At 38.8% G+C, this 17775-nt stretch overlaps 2 protein-coding genes and 1 long non-coding RNA gene across 7 annotated transcripts; 1 reads left to right on the top strand and 2 right to left on the bottom strand.

Annotated features, from left to right (window-relative positions):
* Positions 1-55: 55 nt before the first annotated feature.
* Positions 56-10631, bottom strand: LOC141766103 (calcium-binding and coiled-coil domain-containing protein 1-like). 4 transcript variants are annotated; one of them, XM_074632633.1, is made up of 15 exons: positions 10499-10631; positions 10253-10355; positions 8921-9120; positions 8522-8734; positions 8225-8373; positions 7350-7419; positions 6926-7180; positions 6713-6838; positions 5769-5864; positions 4416-4503; positions 4164-4324; positions 2499-2534; positions 1286-1368; positions 610-943; positions 56-444 (listed from the first exon to the last, which is right to left on the bottom strand). In XM_074632633.1, exons 1-14 carry the CDS (start codon positions 10628-10630, stop codon positions 916-918), a joined length of 1740 nt encoding a protein of 579 aa, XP_074488734.1. In that variant the 5' UTR covers position 10631; the 3' UTR covers positions 56-444; positions 610-915. The 4 variants fall into 4 exon arrangements, with proteins under 4 accessions (XP_074488734.1, XP_074488743.1, XP_074488753.1 ...); XM_074632642.1 differs by lacking the exon at positions 2499-2534 and having other exon boundaries at positions 8489-8734; XM_074632652.1 differs by lacking the exon at positions 2499-2534.
* On the top strand, positions 4449-10602 carry LOC141766171 (uncharacterized). Of its 2 annotated transcripts, none has more exons than XR_012593585.1 (4): positions 4449-4569; positions 8266-8344; positions 8927-9035; positions 10463-10602. It is a non-coding gene; the product is annotated as an uncharacterized LOC141766171 (long non-coding RNA). The 2 variants fall into 2 exon arrangements; XR_012593583.1 differs by having other exon boundaries at positions 4449-4577.
* Positions 10632-13442: 2811 nt separating the features above from the next.
* LOC141766086 (single-strand selective monofunctional uracil DNA glycosylase-like) lies at positions 13443-16412 on the bottom strand. The gene is made up of 2 exons (XM_074632608.1): positions 15941-16412; positions 13443-14225 (listed from the first exon to the last, which is right to left on the bottom strand). The coding sequence occupies exons 1-2, from the start codon at positions 16277-16279 to the stop codon at positions 13689-13691; spliced, it is 876 nt and encodes a 291-aa protein (XP_074488709.1). The 5' UTR covers positions 16280-16412; the 3' UTR covers positions 13443-13688.
* Positions 16413-17775: the final 1363 nt, after the last annotated feature.

Genomic DNA, 17775 nt, shown 5'->3' with positions numbered 1-17775 from the left:
TCTTTGCCATCACTTTACACACCTTTACACGGAAAGAATGGAAACTTACAAAATACAGACTGCCATCAACATTTATTTATCATCACATATTATTAAAGAGCCCAACAGATCAATAAATAAAAGTATCATAAATTAACTTTCATGCTCGTCCAACCTGACGCTGTGCTCCACGAGCTGCAACAGTACATTTCACACTTGCCTGTAACACACACACACACACACACACACACTTTTGACACGGTTTCAGGATTCACACTCACATGCAGAGAGGTTATGGGCTGATATGCCACCAAAACAAGATGTATTAAATCTAAGCTAATCATGGCATCAACGACACTTTTCTCAAAAGTGTTGCAACATTTAATCAGCTAAAAAAAAACTAGAAATCTAGGGATTACAAATTGAGTCTAAAATAAACTGAACGATCTTTTTAGACAATTATATCTAACATTATTCAACTTTCACATGTGTGGGAATTTCTCCACAATTCATTCATTTGTAATTAGTTATGTGTTAAACACTGAATCAAAATGACAACAGTTATTCTACTATGAAATAATTCATTGTGCTTGCAAAATAAGTTAAAAAATAAAGAGATAAAACCTCTACTAATCTGCATATGAAAGTCTAAAGAGTTTTATTAATCCTTAAACATTAATAAAAACATTAGCCATACTAGTAAACAACATTCTGGACACTTAAGACTTACATTTTGTGTTTTACACAGTTTGTGCCATGTTGTCTTTGACACTCACGAGATAAAGGCTCTGCACTCTAAATATGACCTTCATGAAGGTCATTTCTACATGAACAGCTACAAAACAACAGTAGAATAATCCCAACGGTTTTCTTAGGACCCCCATGAACTTGCATCGCAGTGGTAAACAAGGAACTTGCTGTCCATCTTTCTTTTTGTTACCACATGGGGGAGTCGGCCAGCTCACTGCAGAGACACAGAGGATGGAAAGAGTTACAGAAGGATACAAAAAATAAACAGACAACACTCCTGTTGATCTCCTGCTTGCACAACGTGGCTGCTATTTTTACTCTTATTATTATCATATCATTTACACTTTTATTTTTACTCTCTAGTGCTCTCTGTGACTCGTCCCACGAGAAAAGAAAGTGCCCAGTAAGTGGAAGGACAGCTTTTATAAACCAGTCTGCCAGGGAGGAGAGACTGCGAATGAAGTCATCACATGATATTTTAGGAGAGGTGATTCCAGTCAAGGCGGAGGGAAACAGGGTGTGTACTGTGTGGCTGTTAGAAAGCCAGAATTGTCACCTCAGGACGGGGTCGACGAGTTCTTTTAGGATTAGCTGCTTCCCTTCACCAGCTTGGGGCTCACAGTGCTGACGCGTCACATCCTGAGTGGTCACACAGAAGCAGAGATGGATGTAAACTCAAGATTATCTGTCGTTTTGTAATATACGCGCCAAAAAATGTTTGTGTGAGAAACAATTATGTGGGTCAATGTTTGTATTGTTTTTAATCTAATGTATAATTAATTTGATTAGCATCTAAATATCTAGTTCTTAGATGTATATTATCTTCAGATATAATCTCAATCACATTTCAAAATAAAGTGCTGCAATTCATTTTACTGCTGTGGATTTGTAAAACAAGGCATCATTACACACGGATAAGAACTCATCTCATTTGAGCATTTAAAACTTTTTTCATTTTGTAACAAGACTGTTGGTGACAAGGTAGAAAAACTGACTAGTCTGTCTGCAAACCTGATCTGTAGTTACTTCTTGGATCCATCGTTTGGATGCCTTAACGTATCCTGCCTTAACGAGGATATAGACTTTACATGCTTTCTGTAAAATAAGTAAAATATAGATATTTTTTCTTTTCTCTGTATAGGCTCTCATGTTTGTCTTACAGCCTATGTTAAAACCTAGAAGTACTTTTCATTGCGGATGTATAGAAAAAACTTTTTTCTGTGTTATTTCTTCATAATATTTTGTTAGTATTATGTTGATTATGTTTTTGCCTCCCATTGGTTGTCGATACCATATGGGTGAGGCCACATTCGCTTTGTCGGTTTGTTTTAAGCCCTGACGAAGACTTAGTGGTCGAAACATGCTGGCTTTTTTTTTTTAACAATTTACCCACTATAATAAAGGCTTTTTTAAAATACATTTCCTTCCTTGTTTCGCCACTTGTTTTAATATTTTCGAGTGCCTGGATCACCTTCCTGTCTATCCTGATCTATATTAAATTTCAGGCTTGAATGTCAACTCTGTGAGACCAGCAGAGGGTGGAGAGATTCACCTATCAGTGCACAGGGGAGGAGTTTAGAGAAGGGGAGGTTATATAAAGACTGGGTGTGGTCTGTTCAAATCTTTTGTCCAACACCATGCTGCCACACCAGTAAGTTTGTTTGATATGACTTATATCCTTTGAGTTATGTCTACATGCATCCTGATTTCATGTGTGTATCTGACTTCCTAACAGATCATGTTGTTTTGGAGCTGTGTGATGTACTTACCCGTGAGGTAAAGTCAAAACCAGGAAATAACGCAAACTGTTTAAATTAGAGAAAGAAGAGAAAGATGTTGTATATTTTGTTATCTGCTGATTATGTTTGCTGTAATTAGGATGCTGATGAAGAAACTTAAAGGCACGGTCAGTGACCTTCAGAAACAAGCAAGAGTACACAAGAATATTTTAAAATGATCCAACTGAAACACCGAACCCAGTGTTGCCAACTCTTTTCCAATGAAAGTAGCTAGCAGCACTATAGTAGCTCCAAAAGGCCCTGAATCTAGAGAGAAAGTCACCAAATCTCCTTCCAAAGACACTTCCTCCAAAATGATCATTATGAACATAAACATATAATAATGAACGTAAACAACAAACATGGCTATTGTTAGTACTCAGCAGCTTGTGGAAGACTCCGGTGATGTGCAATAAGTGCATGCAGGCAGGCAGGTAGACAGACAGGTAGCCCGCTCAGTAAAGAAATGATTGAACAGGTTTATTACAGTCCTGCAACTGTCACAGATACTGGAATATTTTTATTTTTTTTCAAAGCATATGATTTATTAATTGCTGTCAAGGTGTAATGACAATTTCAAGTAATATAACAAAAACAAATTTTTAAATCTTGTACCCTACCTTTTAAAGGATTCCTTTAAGAAGTGGTTGCATTATTAACGTAAGCTAACTTATGTACTTTTTGTTTATTATTCTTAGTTACGGTATGCACGGCAATATATTGATTTATGTTTATTTATTGTACAGAAATTAATCATCCATTCCCCTTACTCAATAAATGGTTAAATGTTTCTTTGTGTTTAATTTGCCTGCTAGGGCTGTCACGATATTCACTACACGATTATCATGGCGACAAGAATTCACAATAACATCACAATATCTATAGAAAATATATCAGTCAAATTCATTTTTAATTTTGTTTATTGTGCATTTTGTCTCTTTTTTGGCAAATTAATTACACTCAAAATACGAGTGTAGGGAGGTGGAGAGAGAGATTCTCTAACCAAGTGTACAAAAGCATGATTTAAGATTATTTACACAATATCGCGTGTATTATTAACATTATTTCAATATTTAATTTTTTAAATATCATGGATATTGTCAGTACCGGTCAACCTTATACTCTGTAATCAGACAATAATAATCTGATTTAAATCACATGTTAAGTATGTTAATTCAGTAGTCTAAAACTCTGATCTTTGACCTACAGTACGCTGATTGTGGATATTGTGAAACAAACTATGATCAAATAATCGAGTCAATAATATATTATTGTGAGAGATAAGAAAATAACATTTTTGTATTCACAGATGTAAAAAAAATATGTGATTGTCATAAGATGTTATTTATCCAGTAAGATGTTAGCTGGGGAATAATAACCATCTGAGCTTCTCTGTGAATTTACCACTTTGGTGTTTGGGGTTATAACGTCTTTGTTCCATGTTTCCTCTTTTAAATGTGACCCGGTTAGAATAAACACTTTGTCATGACTTCTTTCAACCAGTCAGCATTAAACCTCCGTGTTCAACAATGCAACTGGAGCAAATAACTCACAGGATGAGGGAAACTAGTCAAATATTTGCCCACCCAGGTGTGTTGGCTCTGATGCAGGTGGTGTTACACTCTGTTTGGTTTATGTGTGAATAGGATGGCTCACCTGTCTGTCAGAGGCTGGTGTGTTCTCTTTGCTTTGGATGTGAGTCTCAGCAGTGAAGAGCTCAGCTCTGTCGGGCCGTTCCAGGTGAGAGGACAGGGAAAGAGGCAAACAGATTGATCCGGGGGAAGCATCCTCTTCATCCTCAGAAGAAGAGCTGGGAGCTGTTTAAAATCAGTGTAGTCTTTGTTTGGTACTCATTACAGTGCAGTGAAATAGCAGTACTGCTGTGTACAAAGAGACGTCATTACTCACAGTTGCATTTGTGAATTTCCCCATTTGATTTAGTTTCTGTCTCAGACCCCAACCTCTGCTCTAACTGATGGATGTAGTCCAGCAGGTCCTGAGTGTCCAGTTTCAAACCCACACATTTGAAGAGGAAGAAGATAAGAAATAAGAACTCAATTAAGTAAATTGGTATTGAAATATATATTTTTTTACTGTGCTACATGTTGACTGTAAATGGTGGTGGAAGACATACAAAATTGTAATACCACAATGTAGGAATACTCCATTACAAGTAAAAAAGTATTCACATCAAAATATACACCTAAAGTAGTAATTATGCTAGAGCTGCAATGATCAATCAATTAATCTATTAGTTGTCAACTATTGAATGAATCTGCAACTATTTTAGTTATTATTTTGATAATCAGTTTGAGTAACTTTTTAAGAAAAAATTTGAAAAAAAACTGATTCCAGGTTCTTAAATGTTAATATTTTCTGGTTTCTTTAATCCTCTATAACACTAAACTGAATATCTTTGAGTTGTGGACAAAACAAGATATTTGAAGACGTCATCTTGGTCTTTGGGAAACACTGATCAACATTTCAGAATAATGTATATTGGATTATAACGATTAATGTTTACATCACTTTAATGTTGCAGTTTTAAAGCCTTATTACATAACAATATATCATCTATTTGTTGATTATATTTTGTTTTATTAATCTGAATCTGCAAAGTAACTAAATCATCAAATAAATGTAGTGGAGTAAAAAGTACAATATTTCTCTCTGAAATGTAGTTATGAAAAGAAGCAGTAAATGGAAATACTTTAACATTGTACTTAAGTACAGTACTTGAGTAAATGTACCTGGTTACTTTCTCACCACTAATATGAGCTTGAAAACTGTAAACTTCTGACTGATTATTTATTTGACGAGGCCGCACTGAGTCAGTGCACCTTTATGATAAATTACATGCAGTTTGGGGCAAGTCATAGTCAAGTCAGCACACTGACAGTTGTTGTCTGTTGAGCTTAAGTTTGCCATGTTATGATTTGAGCATATTGTTTTATGCTAAATGCAGTACCTGTGAGGGTTTCTGGACAATATTTGTCATTGTTTTGTGTTAATTGAGTTCCAATAATAAATATATACATACATTTCCATAAAGCAGCATATTTGCCCACTCCCATGTTGATAAGAGTATTAAATACTTGACAAATCTCTCTTAAAGGTACATTTTGAACAAGTAAAAAATGTATGATTAATCACGATTTAACTATGGACAATCATGCGATTAATCGCAATTAAATATTTTAATCAATTGACAGCCCTAAAAGTGACATAAGATGGATATGTGGTTTGTTGTTGGATCCTTGCCTGTTTGTCCTCCTGCTGCTCCTCTCTCTCTTTCTGGGCCTTCCTCATGCTGGCCTTCAGCTCCTGGAGTTCTCTCTTAGCATCACTGAGCAGCACCTGCAGGGGGCAGCAGCATTAAGATCATCTGAACACCCACACCTCTGACCTGGCTTGTCCTCTTTCCTGCTGTTGTTGATCGCATGGCAGTGAGGAGAAATGTTTACTCGCTGTTCATGGAAGCTTGTCTATTTGTGCCTGCATGCGAGTAATGAAAGAGCTACGCTGAACTCTGGCATCGTTCTACAGTTTCCAAAATGTAATCTGAGCAACTGATGATGCAGATTTGTGGCACATGAGCAGTTATATTTAGATCTGAATGTGTTTGTGTTGAATAATAGTGACTGCGATGCACTTTAACCCCCTGAGATCCGCCGATCCCGACCGACTTCACTGTCTTTCAGTAGCAGGTTCATTTTAGAGCTAGAGAAAAGGTACTGTTACATGAAACTAGAAAACCTAAGGAATCCAATGACACCATGTCATGTTAGCTTGTCGGGAAGGAGGCTCAATAACACTCCAACGTTAAGCTAAATTTTGGTGAGGAAAAACTTGCATGGCCATTTTCACAGTCCTTTGACCTCTGACCTCAAGATATGTGAATGAAAACTCACCAAATTTTTTTAATTTGACCTCACTGTATAAAATGACCTATGGTGTTTCTCAAGGTCTTGGTGTCTTAATGTGGTATTTTGGAGGGATTATTGATAATTTCTCAATTCTCAAGTGGACAAAAATGGTTACATTTAGCACCAAATCTGTGTATCAGGTTCCCAGCTTTCAGATGATATACACCACTTCTTTGTGACATCTACTGTTGGCTTGCTATCTCCCCCTAAAGACCGCCTGTACCCACCTAAAAAAGACAAACGGGTCTATTGTGGGTCTCAGAGGGTTAATATACTTACTCGATTGCAATCTCTCTCTTGCCCAAGCTTTGCCTCGAGTTTCTCCCTCTCCATCCTCTCCTCTTGGAACCACTCCTCCTTCCTCTGCACCTCCCAGCTCAGATCTTGTAATTTCTTTGCATCTGTCTGCATTTAAAAAAAAATCAAGTTTAACAGCAGAGTCAGGTCGACATATATACTGTAGGTGTGTATGTGCTTTTTCTGTGTCCTCACTTCTGCTACATGTTTGTAAGCCTCTCTCTCTAAAGCCCAGTTGGCCCGCTCCTCCCTGAGGACCAGGTTCTCCTCTGACAGCAGCAGGGTGAGCTGGGCCACCTGAAGCCGGGCTTGATGCAGCTCGGTCTGGGTGTGACCCTGACGGGTGCCCAGATCTCTCAGCTCCCTACGCAGACTCTCGGCTACATGCTCACTGGCGTCCAGACGCTCCTGCAGCCCTCGTACCTCCACCAGAGAAGTTTCGTTCTCCACCTGCACAGAGACGAGAGGGAACAGACGAGGTGAAAACAAGTTCAACTTGGCAAGATGACACCTAACCATTTAAATCTGGCCTGGTTCCAGTTAGTCTTGTGTGGCAGAGCTGCCTGTCCTCTTTCGCCCTCTCTGACGAAGCTGTTTTCAAAACGCACCAACCAATTACCTGCAGACACTTTCTCTTTTCCTCATCGTGTTTCATTTGACTGGATGTTTTCTTCACTCTCTCCTTCAGCCTGTGGGACAAAATGTTAGTTTTAGGCCCACGGAAATAAAAATACCAAGACAAATGTTTAAACTAGCATATGTCCAGTGGTGGAATGCAACGAAGTAAATTTACTCAAGTACAATTCAAGAGTTTTATTTGTCACATACATCTCATACAGGATGTGCAGTGAAATGAAAAGTGTCAGTGCTCACAGGGTTGTGCAAAGAACAACTATAAAATATTTTTAATATAAGTACTGCACTTAAGTACAATTTTGAGGTACTTGTACTTCATTTGGGTATTTCCATTTTATGCCAGGCCTACTTTCAACCCCCAGAAGCAAATACTGTTTACTCCACTACTTTTATTTGATAGCTTTAGTCATTAGTTACTTTGCAGATTCAGATTATTAATACAAAATAGTAATCAACTAATAAATGATGATGTATTACTGTATTAAGCTATCCAGCAATATAGACAATCATTGAAATGAGTTCCACCTTTACCAGCTGCAACATTAAAGTAATTAACATTACATTACATTAATTCATCCATAATTATAACCCAATACTATAATATACATTTTTCTGAAATGAACCATTCTGCATAATGATTACTTTAACTTCTGGTACTTGACGTATATTTTTGGCGGTAATACTTTTACTTAAGATTTTGAATGCAAGACTTTTACTTGTAACAGAGTAATTCTACACTGTGGTATTTCTACTTTTACTTAAACCTGCAGTAGTAATTGTAATTCAAGTGTTCTGAGAGAGAACTGGACTTTTGCACCTCAAGTTTCTTCCACCACTGCATATGTCTCAAACACTTGCCTTTCCAGCTCTACGTTTTCGTCTTTCTCCCTGTCATTCAGGACCTTGATGTCCTCCTCCAGGTCTCTGATTCGGTGCAGACTCTCATCTTTTTCAGCCATGAGTTTACTCAGTTCAGAGGTCAGATTTTCCTGACTATATTTCACATTCTTTCAATGTTGTGGAGAGAAGAAAAAATAATTATACATAATTTTTCCATTTGTGTATTTTTAACCAAAAAGCAGCTGAAATTCAGAACTTTGGAGGTAAAAATGAGATGGTTACCCCAAGAAATGTGGTGGCCTGAGCTGTCTGTACCTTGTGTTTTCCCTCCATGTTCTTCAACATGTCACTGTTGTGTCTCAGGTTGTCTCTGTAATCTGAGATCTCCTCCTTCATTGCTTCTCTTTCACGTTCCCACTCCTCCCTTGCTTTTCTGCAGTTCTCTTTCTCATTCTCCATCTCCTCTTTTGCTACGTCAAGAGTCTGCTGTATATCCGCTTGTTTTTTCCAGCTTTCCTCCAGCTGACTCTGGGTAGAGAGACGGGGAGATTCAAACACTTTAACGTGAAAACAAATAAAATAAATTGTCATGTTAGTGGTTCTGGTTCACAGTATTTGCACTAAAGGGCCGTGCTCTTATTATTACTGTAAAGGGAAGAGCAACTTGTCAGGAATGTTTGAATGCAATAGTGAAGTTTTTTTTATTATTTCCACCTGCAGCAGCTGAGCCCTGGGGATGACCAGGAGCAGCTCCTCCTCTCCGTCCTCCTCTTGTTCCTCCTTCAGAGTCTCCAGCTCCTCCAGCGGCTTGGGAGCACGGAACGTGAAGGTGCGACTACGGGCACACACCTTTCCCATCTTATCCACATATATAAACTGATACTCTGCAGCACTGGGGCGGGGAAGGTAGGATGCTGTATCAAGTAGATATATAATGTATATTAGATGTATATTATTATTAATATATAATAAGAAATATTGTATTTAGTTATTAATTACAAAAAAGTTGTTTGTCTTGGTTATTTTACCAAGTATTACAGAATAAAAAACGTGAATAGTGAAGCACAACTAGCTGTTAATTAGCTCTCAATACTAAGTTTACATGCACACTAATATTCCACTACTATTCCGAATATAATATTCTGATACGAGTCATGTAAATAGCATATCCCGTTTGGATATTCTGAATTAGGCTTTATTCTGAATTGAACATTTTCCGATTGAGACGTGGAATATGCTGATATTATTCAGGTTTTAGGAGCACCTTTTGGATGTATACAGCCCCAAATTTTGGAAAAACTTGCAAAGACTCTGCCTGACGATGTATCCTAACCTTAACTATTCAAGATCAATGCCTAACCTAAATATTCGAGGCCAATGCCTAACCTTAACTATTCAAGATCAATGCCTAACCTTAACTTTTCAAGGTCAATGACCAACCTTAACCATTCGAGGTCAATGCCTAACCTTAACTATTCAAGATCAATGCCTAACCTAAATATTCGAGGCCAATGCCTAACCTTAACTATTCAAGATCAATGCCTAACCTTAACTTTTCAAGGTCAATGACCAACCTTAACCATTCGAGGTCAATGCCTAACCTTAACTATTCAAGATCAATGCCTAACCTTAACTATACATACACAAAAGAAAAGCCCACATTTCTGGTCAGAACAGCTACTTTTAAACATGATAGACTTGGATATTAACAGTTTTTTGCACATACCCCAACCTTTTCAAGAAGGTGGTTGAAGGAATGAAATTAATTTCTCCATAAGTCGGCATTGACAGTGGTATTTTTGATGTATTAAACATCTTTTGTTCCAAGAAACTGCACAGCATTAACATAACAGCAGAGCTTCAGAGGTTAAACTAGCTGCTGTGATGTGGCAGTGTGCTTCAGGGTGTGTCGGTACACTGTGACATCACTACCGGGTGTGGTTACAGGTACGACAGAGCACACGTCTGACCGACCACACCCAAACATCAGTGATGCAATGTGTGGACTATTGAATTATGTTTTTAAATGTTTGGCTGAATTCTTACCCTGGAAAAGTGCACAGCAGTTGACACTGGTACCCTCAGTGTAGCCTTCAGGGACAAGAACCCATGTATACGTGTGATACTGTTTGACTGAAGAACAGCCCACCTGTGACATGATAACAAACACATTTTAGACCACAAAGACATACAGATGTGCCTCCCCACCACTACCCCGTGACACAGAACTTATTTTGCTAAAATGTTCTCTTTCAGTGTGGGGAGGAATGGTGCTAAAGTGGGTGAATTTACCTCGAAAATCCCTATCCAGTCACTGCTGCTCCACTGATGGTCAGAGGTCAGACTGTAGTGGCACTCCACTCTGGTTTGGGGGAAGTACAGTTGCCCCACATTACGAAACACCACCGAGGCCTGTTTATCCATGGTAATAGGAAGCTGCGCTCTTTAGGAAGAAAACAGACATGGTGGATCCAGGGAAATGAGATCCAGTTTCAGTCTGGAGGAGAACAGCTGATGAAAGGTGATAGCAGAGTCGGATCAGGAATGCAGCTTGATCACACCAGCCGCCTATATGGCCATACAATATGTTCATAAACAACAAGCTTGTAAACCTACTGAGCGCTGAAGTTATACCATGTAATCTGCAAAAAAACACAACACTGCTCCATTGTATAGGCTACTTGTGTGAGGATGAATATATACATTATGATAAATTCATTATTAATCAATTATTGAAACAGTTTAGTGTTAGTTATTGATCATAAAAGACAGCCCTTAGCCAACTAATAGATACGCTTTATCTTCCAATACTGAAACAATGATTGTTTTCTATGTCTTATATTTAATTCTGAAAAATACACCAACCAAAGCTAAATTTGGAAATTAAGTAAAATATTCAATCAAGTTATACATGCTCTTAAATGTGTGCTGTTAATTAAAGATTAGAATAAAAAATAAAACGCATCATTCCTTCCTTTTTCTGCCTATTCACAAGTTAACAGATAAATCTTGTCTTTCATTTTTTGTTTTATTAAGTGCAGTTCTATCTGCTATAATTTAGTATTCAAGGCTTTCTAAGAACATGTGATAGCTGTATCCTTAATTTACAATTTACCTTTGTGGTGTTCATGTCTTTCTTACCTTATTCTGCTGAGAAAATGAATGCAATGTCTTTTCTGCTACTCATGAAGGATAGAGCTGTGGATCAATCTGTGGATGGTGATGAGCAATCTTGTTTGGTACCAGAGTTTCACAACATGTAAAGTAAAACTAGTGATGCTGGGTGACTCATGGGAGACTCATGGGAGACTCATGGGAGATGCAGTTTGAGTGCACAGCTCATCACAAGGCCGAGCAGTGCTGTGGACTTCCACTCCCATTATAGGACTTAGTTATGGGATACAGGATCTGCTGCTGCTGCTTATTGCTCATTGCAATTCTCAGTAGTGGCAGTGGGGGGTGTGAGGAAAGGGGGGCACTATACTAAAGGCTGAACCTTTCTCTTAATAACTTAAGTGAACCCACTGTCCTGGAATCAGTGAAAGGCATAAAAATGGCAGAAGCCCCAGTCCAACAACAGACGTCCACTATATGATGCAAACTGTGGATATTTCCTGCATTTTCCTGTAAAACTGCTCTGAAAATACTGAAGCAAAGATGAGCTTCATTAGTTTCGAACAGTGTTTTAGGGAAAACTCATCAGTCATTTCCGTGTCTCAGTGATTTGGATACTGCCTACACATTTCATATTCTGTATATTTGACTTTTATTCTCAAACTGTGATTGTGTAAGAATCGAGGTCCCACTTGTGAACACTTGATGGCAGCGTAGTTTTGGCACAAACCCACATTCAATGAGTGAGTTGTGGTTTCGGTGCTTTTAGGGGACAAAAGTATATAAAAACAGAAAGCTGATTATCAGATTAGTGTATTGAAACTGTTAGAGAGATGAATGCAGGTCTGCTGGGTGAAGAATGGACACAATATCCCCGTTAACACAGATCCAGCTCATTGTGATATGTTATGACTGGTGGTGAAGTTTTCATTTAAATGTTATTTTAGAATAAATCACTTGATCTCACATCTTCAGCCCTTCTAGGACCTCTGTCTCTCTAAATGCCAGAAAAGTTATTGGTGGAAAATGTGATTTAAGTTCTTGCTTTCAGTTGCAGGCAGACAATAGCTGCTGAAAGAAGAAACTTTCAAAGGTACCTATCCGCCCATTTTTGTCACAGCCTTTTCACAGCAACCATTTTAACTTATCGTAGTAGGTAAAGCACATTGCGAATAACATTAATGATGGCTCTGTTGATGTATAACAGACCGTTGCTATGGCCGCAGTTCTGATGTCCGGCTCTGGCGGACCGTTTTTGCGTCAAATTATTGATTTCTTAAGTAAGTAGCCGTGTAATAAGCGGGATAATGTGCAGCTAGCGGGTCATTGTTGTGAAATGAACCCTGACAGGGTGATGCGGCACCCTGACGCGACCGTCTTGCATCGCCCTGTCTGGGTTTATTTCACAACAATGAGCGACTTGCTGTACATTATGCCTTACTTAGCATATTATCATGCTAACATGCAAAATATCAGCCCTAGTTAGTCAGTTAACCTTCATCTTTGAAGCATCAGAGGCAGAAAAATCTCATATTTCATTTTGTTTATTTAAACAGAATTGGTCAAATTGTGGATAAAATATGTAAACATTAACAAATAAAACACATCAAAATAAATGACAATTAAAATGACATTTAAAAAAAAAGAAAAGAAAAAAGAACAGTCTTGTACAGTGATCTAGCATGAACAATACCTAACTATTAACTCAATAGTTTTGTCATATACATGTTTCTCATTACCTCTGTAATGTCACCATTCAAATACTACAGTAGGACAGTAAAGTGTGTACTTGTTTTTCTTCCTGAGGATGGCCTCTTTATGGATTTTTTTTGGAAACAAAGAACATGCAAGACCTTGTTTACATAATGTATGAAGAAAAGTTGACAATTGTTCAACTTGGTAAATTAATACCTTTTGAAAATCGATTAAAATGTCTAATATGTGCACTCACAGTGCTGCATTTTGAAATCCATTTTTCTATTGTCATGTTTAATGCTCAGTGTGTGTCCCAATATGCATCATTAGCTAATACATATTGAGACAGGCTGTTTCTGTGGTAAGGCTTCATTTAAAGTTTCACACACATTTTAAGTATAGGGCATTTTGATGAATGCAATTTATATTTAGTTTTACAGTGCTTAGCATGCACTGATCTGTAAAGAAAACCCATCTCGAAATGAAGCGACAGATCCTCACAGAAGAAGAAGAAAACTGACGTGTTTGCAGCAGTAGTGATGGCAGACGTGGAAGGCGTGATAAGCTCTCCTTGGAGCTGCTCAGACACAGACTGAGCTGTGAGGAAAAATGTGAACCTGAGTCTCTTACTCAAACTCCTCACATCATAATCCATTGTCAGATGAAGCGCACTCTATTGATGAGACACATCCAGCAGCGACAAGACGCCAAGTTCTGCCAACTTAGCTTTGGCTACTTCCTCCCAGCCCTTATTGGCTAACGGGTTCCTGGGCGACGGATGCATGATGCCCTCGACCCGCACGTTGACACCTGCTGCTGACAGAGCTCGCCGTGCCCGCTGCTCTGCCACCCTTCCAACCCCGATCACCATGGAGACGCCCAGTGCCTCCACCGCCTGGCACAGTGCAATGTCACACAGGGCCAAGAGGGCTTCTCGTTCACCTGCAGGCAGCTCGGGAGGCGTTAAATTCTTCCCACTGGCAGCGATGAAGATGAGCGGGCATAGATTGTGCACAAAGCAGTGCTGGAAGAAAAGCGCCGGTTCGCCGCACAACTTCCTGAAGAAGCCCCAGAAACGTGCGCCACTCACTTCCTTCTGAGTGCAGGCAAGTCCTGTGATCCGCCGCTTTGGATGCTCGTCATCAGGATGACCGACCTCCCCTGTTATCTTCAGCCAATCAACAACTGACCTCACTTCTCCGAAGGGGACCTGTGCAAAGATACGTAGATCATTTATATTATATATCATTATATATTTATATTTATTTTTTTGGAACACATCATAGATACAACATTTACTGCAGTAAATTACATTGATTGAAACAAGTCAGAAGAAGTAACCCGACATCTGGTGATGAAAACTGGGAAAATATAGCTCAAACTGGGAGACTAGGAAACAGTAGGAACATGACTCATATTAATTTTAATGCATGATCCCTCCACAGTACAGGTATTCAAAACAGATAATTCATATTGTACCTTTCAACATACTGTAATTCAAGTGCTCTGAGAGATAACTAGACTTCTGCACCTCCTCATGGCTCTGTTTTCAGGCTTTAAAAAATCTAGCCTGTGACGGGAGACTTTGGCCAATCACAGGTCAGTTCAGAGAGAGAGAGCGTTCCTATTGGCTGTTCATCATTCGATGGAGTCAGCTGTCAATCCCTCTCAAACTCTGATCAAACGGTCAAACTAGGCAGCACTGATCTAATATGAATCAATATTCTGTTACTGTAATGCCTAATTCAAGCCTCAAATGTTTTCAGAAACATCTTGTAGTGTACGGTTTAGCTGTTCGCGAGTGATTGACAGCTGCTCAGAGACGGCAGGCTCCAGCTCGGCTCTGATTGGTTGTTGCAGATGCCGTTAGGAGCACCGGAGGACACAGAGGCACATGATGTTTTTTTTTCAGATTACCTGTCTCATGCACTACTGTCAGGATATAGTGACCGTTTTATAAAAGATCCCTTTTTTTTTAAAGGGACTGTTTGTAAGAATCAGAAATTGGTTGTAACAGCGACACCTGTGGCCGTTAAGTCAACGAAAGTCAGCGTCCTGTTGCTCGCCCTCGCCCGTGTGCACGCGCTAACTGAATGTGAGCAGCATCCGTCAAAACAGTGAGACGACACACGTCAGCTAAAACCACAATATCACTATATTTCACCTGCTTGGCAGTAATGTTAGCTGACCAGACGAAGGTCTCTCCATGAATCAATGCTGATCCTAGTGTTGGCTTTTCCTAGCCTCAGCCTCCTGACCGCAGCTGGAGGGCGAGTTGAGCGAGCGAGAACGAGCGCGGCGTGTGAGTGAAGGCAGGCAGGCAGAGGAGCAGAGTACAGCAGAGACTCGGGCCCTGGAGACCAAAGCTACGGTCTCCCCTGCGTCCTCCGACCGCGGCCAACACTGTTTAACAGACGGGCTTCACTAGATATAACTTTGTGGTTTGGTGCTTCCGTGTAGTTTGTGTTGGGAGTCTTGTCTGAACAGCGTAGCCACACGTGAGCGTGCATGGGACACCGACCCGGATTGATTTATACGTGTAAGAAGTTACAAGCAGTCCCTTTAAATCATATTTGCTCCAATTCTACCTACTGCAGCTTTAACCTGACCCATTTGTTTCACAGAACCATCTGAGAAGCTGTCATTGGAAACTGTTTGGAAAAGGCCAGGTGATTGGATGATCCATCTGTCAATCAAAGTATAAAAAAACACAGTGACTATGCTTCTTTCGGGGCCCCTGGTGGTCTGCAAGAGGCGAGGCTACTCCAGCTGAGCATGAGTCTCACTGTTGTTGTTGTTGTTGTTGTTTGTGGTAGCTTCCGCATTCAGTCCATCGTGCATCAGCCTACTACTAAACTATCCATGCCCCTGTGCTCATCTACCTGTGTGACATGCATAATGACAGTATGTAGATGCTGACCTCACCCCGGTCTGAGCCATGCCGAAAGGTCCCGGATTCATCCCCAGAAACAGGATCCTCTGTCCGGCCTGACAGTACGTCTCCACGTAGCAGCGGTGCGTGTCCCAGGCGTACTCCAGCGGGTTGTAGATGAACCGGACCGGCTCGCTGAAGGAGAGCCGCCGGAGGTGAGCGTTCAGCTCCAGTTCAACCTGCAGGAACCTGGAGGAGGGAGTGATGTTGAGCTCCGGTGCTGCAGGTTGTAATGCTGGTTGTTCCTTTGATTCACACAAAGACAGAAGTCCTTTCTCTCCATCTCCACCAGCGAGCTCAGCCGGGTCAACTGCAGATGTGTCACCTAACATCTTTAATTGAAAAGCGTTTTACACGAGTGCCAGTTTGTCCGATAAAAACAAAGCATTTACACTTTATGACAGCTCCCCTAAAAGGTTTGTGTACAGTGCTGTAGGCTTCTTCTTCTTTGGTGTTTATTGGCCAAACCAAACCAGCTTATAGGTGCATTACCGCCTCCTATTGGACTGGACTGGATTGGGAGCAGTAGATTGGCAGGAAGAAAAAAAAAATACAAAATAATAAAAATTATTAATTAATTAAATTAAAATAAAATAAATAATAACTAACAAAAATAAATAATAATAATAATAATAATTAAGTGTGGAGCAGTAGACTGGCAGGAGAATAAATTAATAAAATAAAAATTAAAGATAATACTAATAATAACTAACAAATAAAATAATAATAATAATAATAAAGTGTGGAGCAGTAGACTGGCAGGAGAATAAATTAATAAAATAAAAAATAAAAATACATAAATTAAAATTAAAGATAATACTAATAATAACTAACTAAAATAAAATAATAATAAAGTGTGGAGCAGTAGACTGGCAGGAGAATTTTTTTTTTAATTAAAATTAAATTATATTAAAAAATAAATAGAATTTAAAAAATGCATAAATACAAATTTTAATTAAAAATAATGATAACTAACTAAAATAAAATAATAATAGTAATAATTAAATTCTCTTCATTATTCCTGTTGCCCTTAAGTAATTAATTAGATTGTGTACTTTCTTAGATGTCTTTCCTAGCAGATTCCTTCATGTAATATTTCATTCATTTACTCCTACATGTTTCTGCAGTGCTGTAGGTTTTTGTTGACTCGTATTGATAAGTGTGTGCAAACCAACTTTAAAGGTGCATACCGCCACCTACTGATTCGGTCAAAACCGAGTAGGCTATATGGCTGGACCGTATATGGTCAGTATGTGGATTTGTGGCGAAATTGTTACACAAATAGTCAGTGGTCATGTCTATTGTGTTTTGTGAACAGTTTTTTCCACTTATAGCTTAATATTTGATTGAAAGACAACTTATAATGAATTTATTTTATTTATTTTGATTTAACCTTTATTTAACCAGGTTAGTCCCACTGGGATTAAGAACCTCTTTTCCAAGGGAGACCTGGCCAAGACGGTCAGCAGCAAGAACACAAAGTTGTAGACACAGACACAAATGGAGATAAAATACAATTCACAATCACTAAAAGCACTAAAATTTGCATTAAAAGAGAACTATCTAAAAACAAATGGGGGGACAACAATGAACTTTTCTGGGAGTCAGTCAGTACCATGACTTTTTTTTCCAACATACTACACTATGACTATCATTTTTTTTCCGACATACTATACTATGAATTTTTTTTATCACTTTTTTCCACATACTATACTCCGACTTTTTTATCACTTTTTTTGACATACTATACTATGACTTTTTTCGACATACTATAATATGACTTTTTATAATTTTTTGCAAAACAATATACAATCATTTTTTTTCAACA

This window comes from Sebastes fasciatus, chromosome 1, assembly GCF_043250625.1.
Source record: "Sebastes fasciatus isolate fSebFas1 chromosome 1, fSebFas1.pri, whole genome shotgun sequence".
NCBI classification, from domain to species: Eukaryota; Metazoa; Chordata; class Actinopteri; order Perciformes; family Sebastidae; genus Sebastes; species Sebastes fasciatus.
The sequence above is the reverse complement of the archived record's forward strand: the minus strand, read 5'-3'. Positions and strand labels throughout refer to the sequence as shown.

Coding starts and splice junctions, on each gene's coding strand:
- LOC141766103 (XM_074632633.1), bottom strand. CDS start 10,630: ATGGATAAACAGGCCTCGGTGGTGTTTCGTAATGTGGGGCAACTGTAC. Junction 8,374..8,521: donor ACATGGAGGGAAAACACAAG/GTACAGACAGCT, acceptor CAACATTGAAAG/AATGTGAAATATAGTCAGGA. Junction 944..1,285: donor CTCGTCGACCCCGTCCTGAG/GTGACAATTCTG, acceptor GTGTCTCTGCAG/TGAGCTGGCCGACTCCCCCA.
- LOC141766086 (XM_074632608.1), bottom strand. CDS start 16,279: ATGTTAGGTGACACATCTGCAGTTGACCCGGCTGAGCTCGCTGGTGGA. Junction 14,226..15,940: donor TCGGCATGGCTCAGACCGGG/GTGAGGTCAGCA, acceptor ATCTTTGCACAG/GTCCCCTTCGGAGAAGTGAG.